Source organism: Salmo salar, chromosome 15, assembly GCF_965601325.2.
Source record: "Salmo salar chromosome 15, fSalSal1, whole genome shotgun sequence".
Classification (NCBI taxonomy): domain Eukaryota; kingdom Metazoa; phylum Chordata; class Actinopteri; order Salmoniformes; family Salmonidae; genus Salmo; species Salmo salar.
In genome coordinates this window covers 43101830-43117500 of record NC_138305.1, presented here as the reverse complement: position 1 = coordinate 43117500, position 15671 = coordinate 43101830, and the positions used below count along the sequence as shown (strand labels likewise).

The 15671-nt window shown below is 49.4% G+C and overlaps 1 protein-coding gene across 1 annotated transcript in view; it reads left to right on the top strand.

The window, feature by feature from the left end:
* The window catches only part of LOC106571391 (afadin, adherens junction formation factor a), a 140570-nt gene that overhangs the window by 114580 nt on the left and 10319 nt on the right, over positions 1 to 15671 (top strand). The window contains 8 exon segments of the mRNA XM_045695699.2: positions 8169 to 8234; positions 8587 to 8660; positions 9573 to 9691; positions 10125 to 10325; positions 12380 to 12471; positions 13105 to 13293; positions 13495 to 13589; positions 13591 to 14698. Of these exon segments, the coding sequence (XP_045551655.2) occupies positions 8169 to 8234; positions 8587 to 8660; positions 9573 to 9691; positions 10125 to 10325; positions 12380 to 12471; positions 13105 to 13293; positions 13495 to 13589; positions 13591 to 14698 (1944 nt within the window).

Sequence of the window (15671 nt, the reverse complement as noted above, 5' to 3'; positions counted from 1 at the left end):
GTCTACAGTGTTGTTCTGGAGCCACATGCTCCGAGGCTGAACATGCTGTCTACAGTGTTGTTCTGGAGCCACATGCTCCGAGGCTGAACATGCTGTCTACAGTGTTGTTCTGGAGCCACATGCTCCGAGGCTGAACATGCTGTCTACAGTGTTGTTCTGGAGCCACATGCTCCGAGGCTGAACATGCTGTCTACAGTGTTGTTCTGGAGCCACATGCTCCGAGGCTGAACATGCTGTCTACAGTGTTGTTCTGGAGCCACATGCTCCGAGGCTGAACATGCTGTCTACAGTGTTGTTCTGGAGCCACATGCTCCGAGGCTGAACATGCTGTCTACAGTGTTGTTCTGGAGCCACATGCTCCGAGGCTGAACATGCTGTCTACAGTGTTGTTCTGGAGCCACATGCTCCGAGGCTGAACATGCTGTCTACAGTGTTGTTCTGGAGCCACATGCTCCGAGGCTGAACATGCTGTCTACAGTGTTGTTCTGGAGCCACATGCTCCGAGGCTGAACATGCTGTCTACAGTGTTGTTCTGGAGCCACATGCTCCGAGGCTGAACATGCTGTCTACAGTGTTGTTCTGGAGCCACATGCTCCGAGGCTGAACATGCTGTCTACAGTGTTGTTCTGGAGCCACATGCTCCGAGGCTGAACATGCTGTCTACAGTGTTGTTCTGGAGCCACATGCTCCGAGGCTGAACATGCTGTCTACAGTGTTGTTCTGGAGCCACATGCGCCGAGGCTGAACATGCTGTCTACAGTGTTGTTCTGGAGCCACATGCGCCGAGGCTGAACATGCTGTCTACAGTGTTGTTCTGGAGCCACATGCGCCGAGGCTGAACATGCTGTCTACAGTGTTGTTCTGGAGCCACATGCGCCGAGGCTGAACATGCTGTCTACTGTGTTGTTCTGGAGCCACATGCTCCGAGGCTGAACATGCTGTCTACAGTGTTGTTCTGGAGCCACATGCTCCAAGGCTGAGACTAGACGTGTTACAGCTGTATAATACTCTGTAATTGTCTCCTTTGAGGCGTTCAGCCCCCCACCCCAGCTGTCTGGCTCCGATCACAGGTGTGATGTGTGCCACACTTAGTTCACACAGACACGCATCTCCTCTTGGCATCGGGCGAGGCGTGCAGCATGACTGCGAATCGACACGTTCAACACCATCCTCCGACAATGTGATCATTAAAACAGTGTTGTAGCTAGCTACACATGTTAATTCTGTCAGGAGAACACCTGGTTAGGGGAGGAGAACACCTGGTTAGGGGAGGAGAACACCTGGTTAGGGGAGGAGAACACCTGGTTAGGGGAGTAGAACACCTGGTTAGGGGAGTAGAACACCTGGTTAGGGGAGTAGAACACCTGGTTAGGGGAGTAGAACACCTGGTTAGGGGAGTAGAACACCTGGTTAGGGGAGGTGCTGGCTAGCGGAGTAGAACACCTGGTTAGGGGAGGAGAACACCTGGTTAGGAGAGGTGCTGGCTAGCGGAGTAGAACACCTGGTTAGGAGAGGTGCTGGCTAGCGGAGTAGAACACCTGGTTAGGAGAGGTGCTGGCTAGCGGAGTAGAACACCTGGTTAGGTGAGGTGCTGGCTAGCAGAGTAGAACACCTGGTTAGGTGAGGTGCTGGCTAGCGGAGTAGAACACCTGGTTAGGGGAGGTGCTGGCTAGCGGAGTAGAACACCTGGTTAGGGGAGGTGCTGGCTAGCGGAGTAGAACACCTGGTTAGGGGAGGTGCTGGCTAGCGGAGTAGAACACCTGGTTAGGGGAGGTGCTGGCTAGCGGAGTAGAACACCTGGTTAGGGGAGGTGCTGGCTAGCGGAGGAGAACACCTGGTTAGGGGAGGAGAACACCTGGTTAGGGGAGGAGAACACCTGGTTAGGGGAGGAGAACACCTGGTTAGGGGAGTAGAACACCTGGTTAGGGGAGGTGCTGGCTAGCGGAGTAGAACACCTGGTTAGGGGAGGTGCTGGCTAGCGGAGGAGAACACCTGGTTAGGGGAGGAGAACACCTGGTTAGGGGAGGAGAACACCTGGTTAGGGGAGGAGAACACCTGGTTAGGGGAGGAGAACACCTGGCTAGGGGAGGAGAACACCTGGTTAGGGGAGGAGAACACCTGGTTAGGGGAGGAGAACACCTGGTTAGGGGAGGAGAACACCTGGTTAGGGGAGGAGAACACCTGGTTAGGGGAGTAGAACACCTGGCTAGGGGAGGAGAACACCTGGTTAGGAGAGGTGCTGGCTAGCGGAGTAGAACACCTGGTTAGGAGAGGTGCTGGCTAGCGGAGTAGAACACCTGGTTAGGAGAGGTGCTGGCTAGCGGAGTAGAACACCTGGTTAGGTGAGGTGCTGGCTAGCGGAGTAGAACACCTGGTTAGGGGAGGTGCTGGCTAGCGGAGTAGAACACCTGGTTAGGAGAGGTGCTGGCTAGCGGAGTAGAACACCTGGTTAGGAGAGGTGCTGGCTAGCGGAGTAGAACACCTGGTTAGGAGAGGTGCTGGCTAGCGGAGTAGAACACCTGGTTAGGTGAGGTGCTGGCTAGCGGAGTAGAACACCTGGTTAGGAGAGGTGCTGGCTAGCGGAGTAGAACACCTGGTTAGGTGAGGTGCTGGCTAGCGGAGTAGAACACCTGGTTAGGGGAGGTGCTGGCTAGCGGAATAGAACACCTGGTTAGGGGAGGTGCTGGCTAGCGGAATAGAACACCTGGTTAGGGGAGGTGCTGGCTAGCGGAGTAGAACACCTGGTTAGGGGAGGTGCTGGCTAGCGGAGTAGAACACCTGGTTAGGGGAGGTGCTGGCTAGCGGAGTAGAACACCTGGTTAGGGGAGGTGCTGGCTAGCGGAGTAGAACACCTGGTTAGGGGAGGTGCTGGCTAGCGGAGTAGAACACCTGGTTAGGGGAGGTGCTGGCTAGCGGAGTAGAACACCTGGTTAGGGGAGATGCTGGCTAGCGGAGTAGAACACCTGGTTAGGGGAGGTGCTGGCTAGCGGAGTAGAACACCTGGTTAGGGGAGGTGCTGGCTAGCGGAGTAGAACACCTGGTTAGGGGAGGTGCTGGCTAGCGGAGTAGAACACCTGGTTAGGGGAGGTGCTGGCTAGCGGAGTAGAACACCTGGTTAGGAGAGGTGCTGGCTAGCGGAGTAGAACACCTGGTTAGGAGAGGTGCTGGCTAGCGGACTCGAACACCTGGTTAGGAGAGGTGCTGGCTAGCGGACTCGAACACCTGGTTAGGAGAGGTGCTGGCTAGCGGAGTAGAACACCTGGTTAGGAGAGGAGAACACCTGGTTAGCGGAGGAGAACACCTGGTTAGGTGAGGTGCTGGCTAGCGGAGTAGAACACCTGGTTAGGGGAGGAGAACACCTGGTTAGGTGAGGTGCTGGCTAGCGGAGTAGAACACCTGGTTAGGTGAGGTGCTGGCTAGCGGAGTAGAACACCTGGTTAGGAGAGGTGCTGGCTAGCGGAGTAGAACACCTGGTTAGGAGAGGTGCTGGCTAGCGGAGTAGAACACCTGGTTAGGTGAGGTGCTGGCTAGCGGAGTAGAACACCTGGTTAGGAGAGGTGCTGGCTAGCGGAGTAGAACACCTGGTTAGGAGAGGTGCTGGCTAGCGGACTCGAACACCTGGTTAGGAGAGGTGCTGGCTAGCGGACTCGAACACCTGAAAAAGAAAAGGAGAGCCACACACTCTAGGAGCTCAGTTGTAATAATTGAATATCGCTGGTTATTACAATATTAAATGATAACATCTCCTAGAGTGTGTAGCTCTCCTTTTCTTTTTCAAGCTTTCTGTGAACTCAGCCATTAGTGTTAACGTCCTCTCCTTTACTAGAATAAATCAAGTTATGTCTATATGTGTTTTGGGTCCAGAGGAAGGGGTTTTAGTGAGAGAGGTTAGATACGTGTTGGATGAATGGGGATTATAGCACCTTTAGGCAGGCATGAATACTACCCTGTATTCTGCTACACTAGCCAGCCTCTCGTTAAAACACTGTAGAGTTTTATTAATGGGCTTTATAGACCTTCTTTGTTTCATGCTGTGCTAACTGAGCCTATGAACTTGGTGTGTGTGTTTTGGGCTGAGCAGCCGAGGCGGGGTACAGTAGCCTCCTGCTGTGCCTGTCTATGACTACTGCCTTACAGGGTTGTGGATTCCATGAAACACCGTCTCCCTCTCTGTCTGTGGGTTAGAGCTCCTATTTCCCTCACATCTCTCCTTGATGTAAAGGCCTTCGTCTAGAACATTACTCATACTCTACGTGTTTCTGTGGTAACAGAAGCTCTGACATGTTTTGGAGAGATCAGGTAGCACCTAGGTATGGCTTTAGATTGGACACCTGAAAGAACACGAGTACCGTTTTGGTTTTTGGTGACTTAATGACGTCGTACTGTCGGTCACAACAACCCAAGTGGCGTTGCATCTCATTCCCAGGTTTGTTTCTTCCCCGTGGCAGTATAGATGAACCTATCAGCCTGGTAGAGGGCCAATAGTCCTCATGTGGGGAAGGGGACACCTTTTCCTCCTGTCCGTCCGTCCGTCCCCCCCCCCCCCCCTGTGATGGGGACCGTTGTGTCCCGCCCCCGGGGAGGACGGTTGGCCCTCTGGAATGTCGCCCTCTGGGCTAAGGTGACACCGCTCTAAGAGGAGTCTGTCACCCAGCACCAAGTGACAGCACTGGTAATAAGACACAGATTAGTGACTACCACAACAGTGCCAGACTGAACATATTGATGTCTTCAGTGTATCTGCTGCTGGTTTCGTTGACTCTTCCCTCTATTCAAGGGTTTTAGGTCTGGTGGTTTTCATATTCTTGGCTCATTCTTGTTTATCTGATCCTCTGTGGTGGTAGTTGTGCTATGTTAGAACAATTGTATGGTGCAATAGATATAAAGTGACATTGGACATCAAGGTGGGGAGAAGAGGAGGGTATATTGTAGAGTAAATAGCTAGACTTTCTCAGGCAGATTCTGTGTCTGCCTCTCCGCTACTGTGGCTGAACCCTACTCTGGGCTCCCATACCCACAGATCCCCTCTCGGTCTCTCTCTGTCCATCCTCTCTCTCTGTCTCGCTCTCTTTAGTCTTCAGATCCTCTGTCTTTACATTGTTTGCGTTGGCATCAAACGTAAAGCATCACATATAAGGAGTGTGGTAGTTGACTCCTCAACGGTTTATGTTTCACTGGTTGTTTTGGCAGATCTTCACAACGCCCATCAAACACTCTGAGGAATAAAGTCAGCAGGCGACCGTCCAAACCTCTCCTGTAGCTTTAGTGTCGACCGCCAGCCTTTCTCAGCCGATCACCACACACTAGCCTTAAAACAACAGTGTGTCGCGTCCACGGCAGCCCTCGCGTGAGACGGGCAATGGGCCCACACATGGGTGGCTTTTACTAGTAAAGCCGTCCAATCCCGCTTCTCGTGTTTGACTTGTATATTATTGGCACCTCCAGCTGGAGTCCGTCTCTACCCACAACCCCCTGCTGATCTCTGTTAAGGGTCACCAGAGCCCCACACCCATCCTTTAATGTCGCTTCCAAAGACTCGCGGCCCAGCGTCAAGAGGTATTAGTGCTCAGACTGGAATGTTGATACTGTAAATACAGGGCCTTATCGTGAGTCACTACATTTGAGTAGGAGCATAAGGTGGTGTTGTGGTGAGGTGTTGAACTGGTGCTGTGCAGGAGAAGGACCACCAGGCTGGCTAAGCTGTGTGGCGGTATCTATCTGCTGCACAGTGGAATGTGTTGTTGACCGTTGAGGAGGAGGGCTGAGGTCTCCCCCTCCTCTGGCTGCTGTCTCTCTGGCCTGTCATATTCCTCCGCTCCAGGATGCTATGGTTTGGCTAGAGGAAAACACCTGTTTTCTCTCTCCCTTTGTTTCTCAACACACATTCTCACAATAACATGTCATTTTTTTATTTAACCTTAATTTAACAAGGCAAGTCGGTTGAGAACAAATTCTTGCTTACAATGACGGCCTACCGCGGCCAAACCCTAACCCGGACGACGCTGGGCCAATTGTCCGCCGCTCTATGGGACTCCCAATCGCGGTTGTGACACAGCCTGCATTCGAACCAGGGTCTGTAGTGACACCTCTAGCACTGAGATGCAGTGCCTTAGACCGCTGCACCACTCGGGAGCCCAACATGTTTCTAAAGGTTTTGTACTGTACTGGTGGCTCATCAGAAGAGGTCAGGACTGTATGTGACTGTCTGACTGTGTATAGGTCTACATGTGGATGCAGGTGACAGTGTAAAGCAGTTTCATTGCTTTAACTGAAGCTGTACTAGTTCCCTTGAATTCATGAAGGAGTTCATGTTCAACTTCAGAGATGAACCGTTTGTTCTCAGTAACACTAATAGTGACTGGTGGCCAAGTTCTCTGTCAAGTTCATTTGATGCTGTTCCATGGGTTCCTTCAGGCAAGCATGATGTTGAATTGTCAGTCTTGACAATTCTAAGGAGCAATTGTTAAGTGGAGTTCTGGAGTTCCAAAGTAGGAGTAAAGCCTGTATCTACTATCTAGCCTGCTATGTTTGTACAGGTGAAAGCTCTTTTTAGAGTGGTCTGGTATTATTGGGTCATAGCTCCATGTAAACTGTTCTCTCGTGTTATTTTGAAATGGAATGATATTAAACAGAACAAGTACTGTCCCAGGCAGCTCAATGTGATCTCTACCTGATCTTCCCTAAATATTACAGCTGGCTCTGGCCAGGCCATATTGGGTAGTACCCTTTGCTTCCTTTAGAGAGCTCAGCAATGAGAAAATACTTTTTCATCAAAAGGACATTTTTAGTCCACTCTTTATAAAACGCTGACGCTCAGGGATTCTTCCACACTACTCTAGGATTGTATTTGAATAGTTTGTGGAATGATTTAAGCGGTATTAACTGGTATGGTGATTTGAGGCCTTGTTGTGGTTTTAGTTAGGCCAGAGGGATGGGGGAACCACTCATTATAGGGTTTCCCGGTCTTTCAAATGTGGTGATGCTTAAAGGGAATCAAAACTGGTTGAAGTGGCTAGTCAAAACAGCAGATGGCACGTATCTAGTCAAAACAGCAGATGGCACGTATCTAGTCAAAACAGCAGATGGCACGTATCTAGTCAAAACAGCAGATGGCACGTATCTAGTCAAAACAGCAGATGGCACGTATCATGTCAAAACAGCAGATGGCACGTATCATGTCAAAACAGCAGATGGCACGTATCATGTCAAAACAGCAGATGGCACGTATCATGTCAAAACAGCAGATGGCACGTATCATGTCAAAACAGCAGATGGCACGTATCATGTCAAAACAGCAGATGGCACGTATCATGTCAAAACAGCAGATGGCACGTATCATGTCAAAACAGCAGATGGCACGTATCTAGTCAAAACAGCAGATGGCACATATCTAGTCAAAACAGCAGATGGCACGTATCTAGTCAAAACAGCAGATGGCACGTATCTAGTCAAAACAGCAGATGGCACGTATCTAGTCAAAACAGCAGATGGCACGTATCTAGTCAAAACAGCAGATGGCACGTATCTAGTCAAAACAGCAGATGGCACGTATCTAGTCAAAACAGCAGATGGCACGTATCTAGTCAAAACAGCAGATGGCACGTATCTAGTCAAAACAGCAGATGGCACGTATCTAGTCAAAACAGCAGATGGCACGTATCTAGTCAAAACAGCAGATGGCACGTATCTAGTCAAAACAGCAGATGGCACGTATCTAGTCAAAACAGCAGATGGCACGTATCTTGTCAAAACAGCAGATGGCACGTATCTAGTCAACCCTCCTTTGGCCTCGTATCATGTACCGTCATTATTAACACCAGGTTTTGTTGATACTTCTGTGATTGAATCTATGTTGTCCTGCTCAGGCTCTCTAGATTCCAGATGAATAGTTTAATTTAGCTGTCAGTTCACTGCAGACAGATGCCTCCAGACAGTGCTACAGTAGCTGTGTGATTTTAGTGATGTGCTATAACCCTAAATGGTCTATGTGTTACTGTTAACAATGTTTCACCAGTCCAGTAGGCCAGCTGATCAGCAGCTCCTCCACAGTAGCATGTGTCACAATAGAACACTGGGGCCAAGTGTCCCAGCCAGACCTTCTTTATGTCCAGGTGTTCTGTCTGTCTCCTTGGCCTGTGTAGTGAATGTTCTCCTCGGTCTTCCTCCAGGGTGCTGGGCAGGAGAAGCTCGGGATCTACATCAAGTCTGTTGTGAAGGGAGGCGCGGCTGACGTGGTGAGTGTTTTAGCTCAACGACTACATCCTGTATTCAGAAGGGCCTCATCTAGTATGTCAATTGTAAAGTATTTTGGCTGTAATGTCTTTTTTCGTTATATGTTGGACCTCAGTAAGACTAGCTGTCTCCATTGGCGTTGGCTAATGGGTGTCCTAATAAATATTCTCAAATCAAAAATCTAGACTGACTCACAACAATGACTTTCAATGTGTGCACTGCTGCTATTATACAACCTCTGTCTCTTCTTCCCTCACCCTCTTTCTCTGAGTGCGTGTCCGTGTCTGCGTGTCCGTGTCTGCGTGTCCGTGTCTGCGTGTCCGTGTCTGCGTGCGTGTGTCTGTGTGTGTGTAGGACGGGCGTCTGGCTGCAGGGGACCAGCTGCTGAGTGTGGACGGCCGCAGCCTGGTGGGCCTCTCCCAGGAGAGGTAATGCCTCAGAAATATTTCTGTCCCGCCTTGCCCCGGGTCACTTCACAACACTACTTGGCCCTTGTGTACAGATTGGGTTTAGGATTGAAGCAAGACATGTAATATCCTGCTGTTGTCCTTATAACGCACTGAAGAGAACCCAAGATGGGGAACATCAAGGCCAAGTTGATACAAAGAGCCGTTTCAATAGAACCCAGTCACACCGTGGAACTAAATTGGCTTAATCACGTTGAACGAGCAGAGACTTATCTACAGTGCACTGACTTACAATGACCTCCACGATGTTTATGTTGGGTATAGTAGTAATGAATAGCTTATCCTTGGTCCACGCCTCTCACAGATGAATCCTTTATACCCTTTCAAACACCCACAACCTTTTTGTCCGTGTGCCTTTGGTTTCCAAATTCCCAAACAGTGAAAACTCAGTGTTCAATCTCTAACATTCTGTTTTCTACTTTTCATATGAAAAACCAGGTCAAAGAGTTGATTTGAACTTTTAAAATCTAATAGCCATGTTGAAATGAAAGCATTACACTCTATCTGCTCTTCAGCTGAGAATCTGTTCCAGCTCTTGGATTTGTTGGTTGCTTTGAGAAGTTATTGTGTGTATGTGTTTGCCAGTGATTAACCACAAGGCCTTGAGCTCCAAACAGACAGTCTAAAACTGTGGGGAAATGAATTTCTAAATGCTATTGCATATGGGGAATGTTTTAAAGCCATTCCTGATCAAGTTATGTGAACTCCTTGTCTGCAAATGAAAGTCTCATAAACATCTGTACTTGGTACTACCACGATGAAAGACAATAACTGGCATATTTGTTTTGTTCTGTTATATTCAATCATCTCTCCAGTCCAATCTATCCTGATTGAGTCCCATGCATATATGTGATGTCCTCGTTCTCTTGTCAGGGCTGCGGAGTTGATGACGAGGACAGGTTCTGTGGTAACACTGGAGGTGGCTAAACAGGGAGCGATCTACCACGGCCTGGCCACGCTCCTCAACCAGCCATCTCCTATGATGCCCAGAGGTAAGGGTCTGCTCTGCTTGGGCAATGGTGGTATCTGAAAATTCAGTGTCCCCTATATAGTGTATTACTGGCCCATAGGGTGCCATTCCTTGTTGTCATGGTCTAGAGTCAGTGTTACCACACTAGCATAATCAGGGTTTGTGGCGGGCTCTGGCAATTTCTCCCCCCCACCCCTAATCAGTCACACACAATTAAACTTAGCAGTTGTCATTAGGGCTCAAAATTCCATTGAAATGTGAGAAGCCAAAGTCTGAGTTTTGTTTTCAACATCCAGCCTATAGACTTCTGTGGTATTAGAGAGACAGTTGTAGTTTATGGGGTGCTGGCTGGTAGTGTGTGCTGTGAACATGACTGCAGATAGTTAAGGATGTACATTGTACGTAAACTGTCTGCTGTGGTTGGCTCATTAATCCTTTATCTCTCTCCCTCTCAGCGTCGCAAGGAGGGCGTGACAAGAATGGCAAACTGAGACCAAAGAGCGAAGGCTTTGAACTGTACAACAACTCGGTCCAGAACGGCTCTCCAGAGAGCCCCCAGGCCGACTGGCAGGCCTACCCAGAACCAAAGAAGATGAGCGGGGAGGAGAGGCTCCTGAAGAACCGGGCCGACCACCGCTCCAGCCCCAACGTGGCCAGTGAGTAGATCGAACCCATACTAGAGGTCGACCGATTAATCGGAATGGCCGATTAATTAGGGCCGATTTCAAGTTTTCATAACAATCGGTAATTGGTATTTTTTGACACCGATTTTCTGATTTTAAAAAAATTATTTATTTATTTAACACACCTTTATTTATCTAGGCAAGTCAGTTAAGAACAAATTCTTATTTTCAATGACTGCCTAGGAACGGTGGGTTAACTGCCTTGTTCAGGGGCAGAATTACAGATTTTTACCTTGTCAGCTCGGGGATTCAATCTTGCAACCTTACGGTTAACTAGTCCAACGCTCTAACCACCTGCTTTACATTGCACTCCACGAGGAGCCTGCCTGTTACGCGAATGCAGTAAGAAGCCAAGGTAAGTTGTTAGCTTGCATTAAACTTATCTCATAAAAAACAATCAATCAATCATAATCACTAGTTAACTACACATGGTTGATGATATTACTAGTTTATCTAGCCTGTCCTGCGTTGCATATAATCGATGCGGTGCGCATTCGCGAAAAAGGACTGTCGTTGCTCCAACGTGTACCTAAACATCAATGTCTTTCTTAAAATCAATACACAAGTATATATTTTTCAACCTGCATATTTGGCTAAAAGAAATCCAGGTTAGCAGGCAATATTAACCAGGTGAAATTGTGTCACTTGCGATCATTGCACGCAGAGTCAGGGTATATGCAACAGTTTGGGCCGCCTGGCTCAATGCGAACTAATTTGCCAGAATTGTACGTAATTATGAGATAACATTGAAGGTTGTGCAATGTAACAGGAATATTTAGACTTAGGGATGCCACCCGTTAGATAAAATACGGAACGGTTCCGTATTTCACTGAAAGAAAAAAACGTTTTGTTTTCGAGATGATAGTTTGCGGATTCGACCATATTAATGACCTAAGGCTCGTATTTCTGTGTGTTTATTATAATTAAGCCTATGATTTGATAGAGCAGTCTGACTGAGCGGTGGTAGGCACCAGCACGCTCGTAAGCATTCATTCAAACAGCACTTTCGTGCGTTTTGCCAGCAGCTCTTCGCAATGCTTGCGCTGTTTATGACTTCAAGCCTGTCGACTCCCAAGATTAGGCAATGTGAAATGGCTAGCTAGTTAGCTGGGTGCGCGCTAATAGCGTTTCAAACGTCACTCGCTCTGAGACTTGGAATGGTTGTTCCCCTTGCTCTACATGGGTAACGCTGCTTCGAGGGTGGCTGTTGTCGATGTGTTCCTGGTTCGAGCCCAAATAGGAGCGAGGAGAGGGACGGAAGCTATACTGTTACACTGGCGATACTAAAGTGCATATAAGAACATCCAATAGTCAAAGGTATATGAAATACAAATCGTATAGAGAGAAATAGTCCTATAATTCCTATAATAACTACAACCTAAAACTTCTTACCTGGGAATATTGAAGACTCATGTTAAAAGGAACCACCAGCTTTCATATGTTCTCATGTTCTGAGCAAGGCACTTAAACGTTAGCTTTCTTACATGGCACATATTGCACTTTTACTTTCTTCTCCAACACTTTGTTTTGCATTATTTAAAACAAATTGAACATGTTTCATTATTTATTTGAGGCTAAATTGATTTTATTGACGTATTATATAAAGTTAAAATAAGTGTTCATTCAGTATTGTTGTAATTGTCATTATTACAAATAAAATGCACAAAATCGGCCGATTAATCGGTATCGGCTTTTTTGGGCCCCCAATAATCGGTATCGACGTTGAAAAATCATAATCGGTCTACCTCTAACCCATACAGCACCCCTGTGTGATACAGAGGGACGTTTAAGAGGCCTGTTGTGACATACTGTACATGCCAGGAGGGGAGGGCAGTGCTACCCAACCCTGTTCCTGGGGAGTTGTGCCAGTGTGTCTTGATTAGCAGATTTTTTTTTTAGTGTCGGGCTGGAACAAAAGCCTCCAAACCCCATACAGTATGTTGTGTGACCACTGGGGTACAGTATGTTGTGTGACCACTGAGTTTGCCTCTGCTCAGCTCTGACTCCATGATGTTTTCCTCCTCCAGACCAGAGCCAGAGTCCGGGAGGGAAGGCCGTCTACACACGAGGACCTGGGACCAAGATCACCTCTGTCTCCACGGGCAACCTGTGTGTTGATGTGAGTAAACACAGCAGCAACAGCAGCCAGAGGAATGTCTCCGTAACATGTCTCTCTGAGGAGAAGTTTTACTCTGTCCGAGCTATGAGACCACACCAAGACATTACCAGTCACACCACTGGACAGGTCAGACTAGGACAGGGCTGAACGCCATCATGCTGAGACCATACAGTATTGCATTATTTCCTGTTTTTATACCCGGTCTTCTCAGCACTCACAATCAAAACTAATCAAGAGTCTGATGAGTCATTATTGGTGGTAAAAACCGAAAGCAGCGTTACTGAAAATAGCTTTACCTCTTGTTTTTCATGTTCCCCTTTAATGAATCCTAATCAGCTCTCTAACCACTTACTGATTAGCTACCCAGCTGTGGTGCTGTGTTCCTGTGCTGCCTCACCAACAAACAATGGTCTCCCTGACCACGGCACCCCAACGCCATCTACTGTTAACTACACTGATTCCAGAAATCCAAGACCACAAGAACAATTGTCTAGTTTATCAGGTGTCTGGTAGCCGACCTTAATGTATGGTTTGAACTAACACAATTCCTTCTCTATGCAACCACAAGAAGGATTGTCTCTTAGCCAACCGTAATGTCAGGTTTAATAGTAGTCCCTTTTTCCTTGTCTATAGGACGAGCCCTCTCCTCCCCATCCGGAGGCCTATCCTATTCCCACTCAGACCTACCCCAGGGAATACTTCACCATCCCAGCCTCCAAGTCTACGAACCGGATGGACCCGGCCCCAGGACAGTTATACGCTGACGACAGGGGTCCTCCCGGCCCCATGGAAGACCACCACCATAACAGCATAGCTATGCAGGTGTGCACACAGTGACATCACTCCAGGAGCAAAGGAAACATACAGAAATGTTTTCTCTGAATAGCCTCCCTCAGAGTATAAACTATGAAAAGCGTGTTGTTAATTTATAAAGGAATTAGGAGTATACATTTGTGAAAAAGTGTTGTGCTGCTCTTGCACTGTGTTAATGTGTGTGTGTGACTGCCGTGTCTATCCTCTCAGCGGGTGGACCACTCTCAGGAGGAGCTGTGTGACCTCCCGGGGGGCTACCCTCCAACCAGCCTGCGTCCTGAGGACCTGGTCCACCTGCACCGCAGCGCAGAGAGAGGCTGACTACCAGTGGGGCAGTGGGGAACACTGGGTCAACCACCACCAGGTCTCCTCTTCCGTGGAGTCCTCCACCTCCAGCCAGGAGCACCTCAACTACTCTTCGTCCTCCTCCAACAAGACCCAGAGCAACCACAAGAGTGGCCCCGGACGCTGGAAGACCCCCGGCCCCATTGCCCCCCACCCAGGCCCCGTGGCCCAGTCCACACGCACGGACCTCCTTCCCCCTCCACCGCCCCCTCCCCCCGTACACTACCAGGACTTTGAGCTCCAGCCCGACCTGCCCCTGCCCCCTCCTCCTTCGGTCACCCAGCAGCAGGCCGCAGCAGCAGCCGCCGACCGCAAGAAGCGCGAGGAGCAGCAGCGCTGGTATGAGAAGGAGAAGGCCCGGTTAGAGGAGGAGAGGGAGAGGAAGAGGAGGGAGCAGGAGAGGAAGCTGGGACAGGTCCGTAACCCAGCTGTGCCTGTAACCCACAACAACAACCAACACGGGGGCACACTCCCCCCTCCCACACAGCACCAGCAGGTGCCCCCTCCCCGGTCCCCCATGCAGCAGGTGCCCCCTCCCCGGTCCCCCATGCAGCAAGTGCCCCATCCCTACCTCCCCCCCCAGGGCCAACAGCAGGCCCAGCAGCAGCAGCCCCCCAGGCCAGAGAAACTGTCCACCCTGCCCAGAGCGGGCACCCTGCCCCCTCAGGGTAACCCCATGGACACAGTGATCAGAGAGCTGCTCCCCCAGCAGCAGCCCCGCACCATCGAGCGCCGGGACCTGCAGTACATCACCATCAGCAAGGAGGAGCTGTCCTCCAGCGACAGCCTGTCCCCAGACCCCTGGAAGAGGGATGCCCGGGAGAAGTTGGAGAAGCAGCAGCAGCTGCACATCGTAGACCTGCTGGACAGGGAGATCCAGGACCTGCAGGCCAAGCCGGAGCGTACGGCCGAGGAGAGCGACCGGCTCAGGAAGTTGATGTTGGAGTGGCAGTTCCAGAAGAGACTGCAGGAGTCCAAGCACAGTGATGAGGAAGATGAGGAGGATGACGACGAGGACGTGGACACCATGATGATCATGCAGCGGCTGGAGGCAGAGAAGAGAGCAAGGGTGAGCTGCCCTAGAGAGCAGGGGTCTAGTGTGCACAGTGGAGAACAGGAAAATGTGGAGAAGGTAGGCTACCGTATAGAGAATCATACCGGACATCAGAGGTAAGGTGTATGGAGGAAGACCAGTGGCCCAAGATCTTCATAGTGCTATTAGATGCACATGAACCCATCATTGGTTACAGTACACCCATTATAAATGTTCTGAGCTCTGAAAAGTTTTTAGCCTCTCGACTGAAGTTCCTCATGCCAAGGAAGGGCGAGCCATGGGAAGCAAAACACTGAGAAAAGAGGAAATGGAACTGGGCTTAATGGCTACAGAATAGGATATGGAATTCCCATGAGGAACCCCATGAAGTAGCTAGCTACAATGAATGTTTTGCAATGTGCACCTGCAACATCCTTACGTCATTGCTTTGCCATGCTGAGCTGAGCTGCTGTACTCGACTGGCTGCAGAGAGAGAGGGAAGGGGAGAGAGAGGGAAGGGGAGAGAGAGGGAAGGGGAGAGAGAGGGAAGGGGAGAGAGAGGGAAGGGGAGAGAGAGGGAAGGAGAGAGAGGGAAGGGGGGAGAGAGAGAAGGAGAGAGGGAAGGGGCAGGATGTCGGACACACACAAACATGGAAACATAGCAAAGTACAAATTGGTTCTTTTTAACAAATTTATTATGGCCATTTGGAAATGATTCATCTCATTTTCCTGGTCTAACAAGATGGCTAGAGTGGCATATTTTTGCCCATCATAAAGTGTTGTACCATTTGTACATGCAAAAAAACACCCTTCTTTGGACAGAATAAAATGCCATCTAACCTGGGCTGATGTCGCTAGTCCCCTCAGACGACACCACAGGTCAACATAAACCAGTGAGACCCCTCTACAGTGTATTGTAACTAGTCCCCTCAGACGACAGGTCAACATAAACCAGTCAGACCCCTCTACAGTGTATTGTAACTAGTCCCCTCAGACGACAGGTCAACAT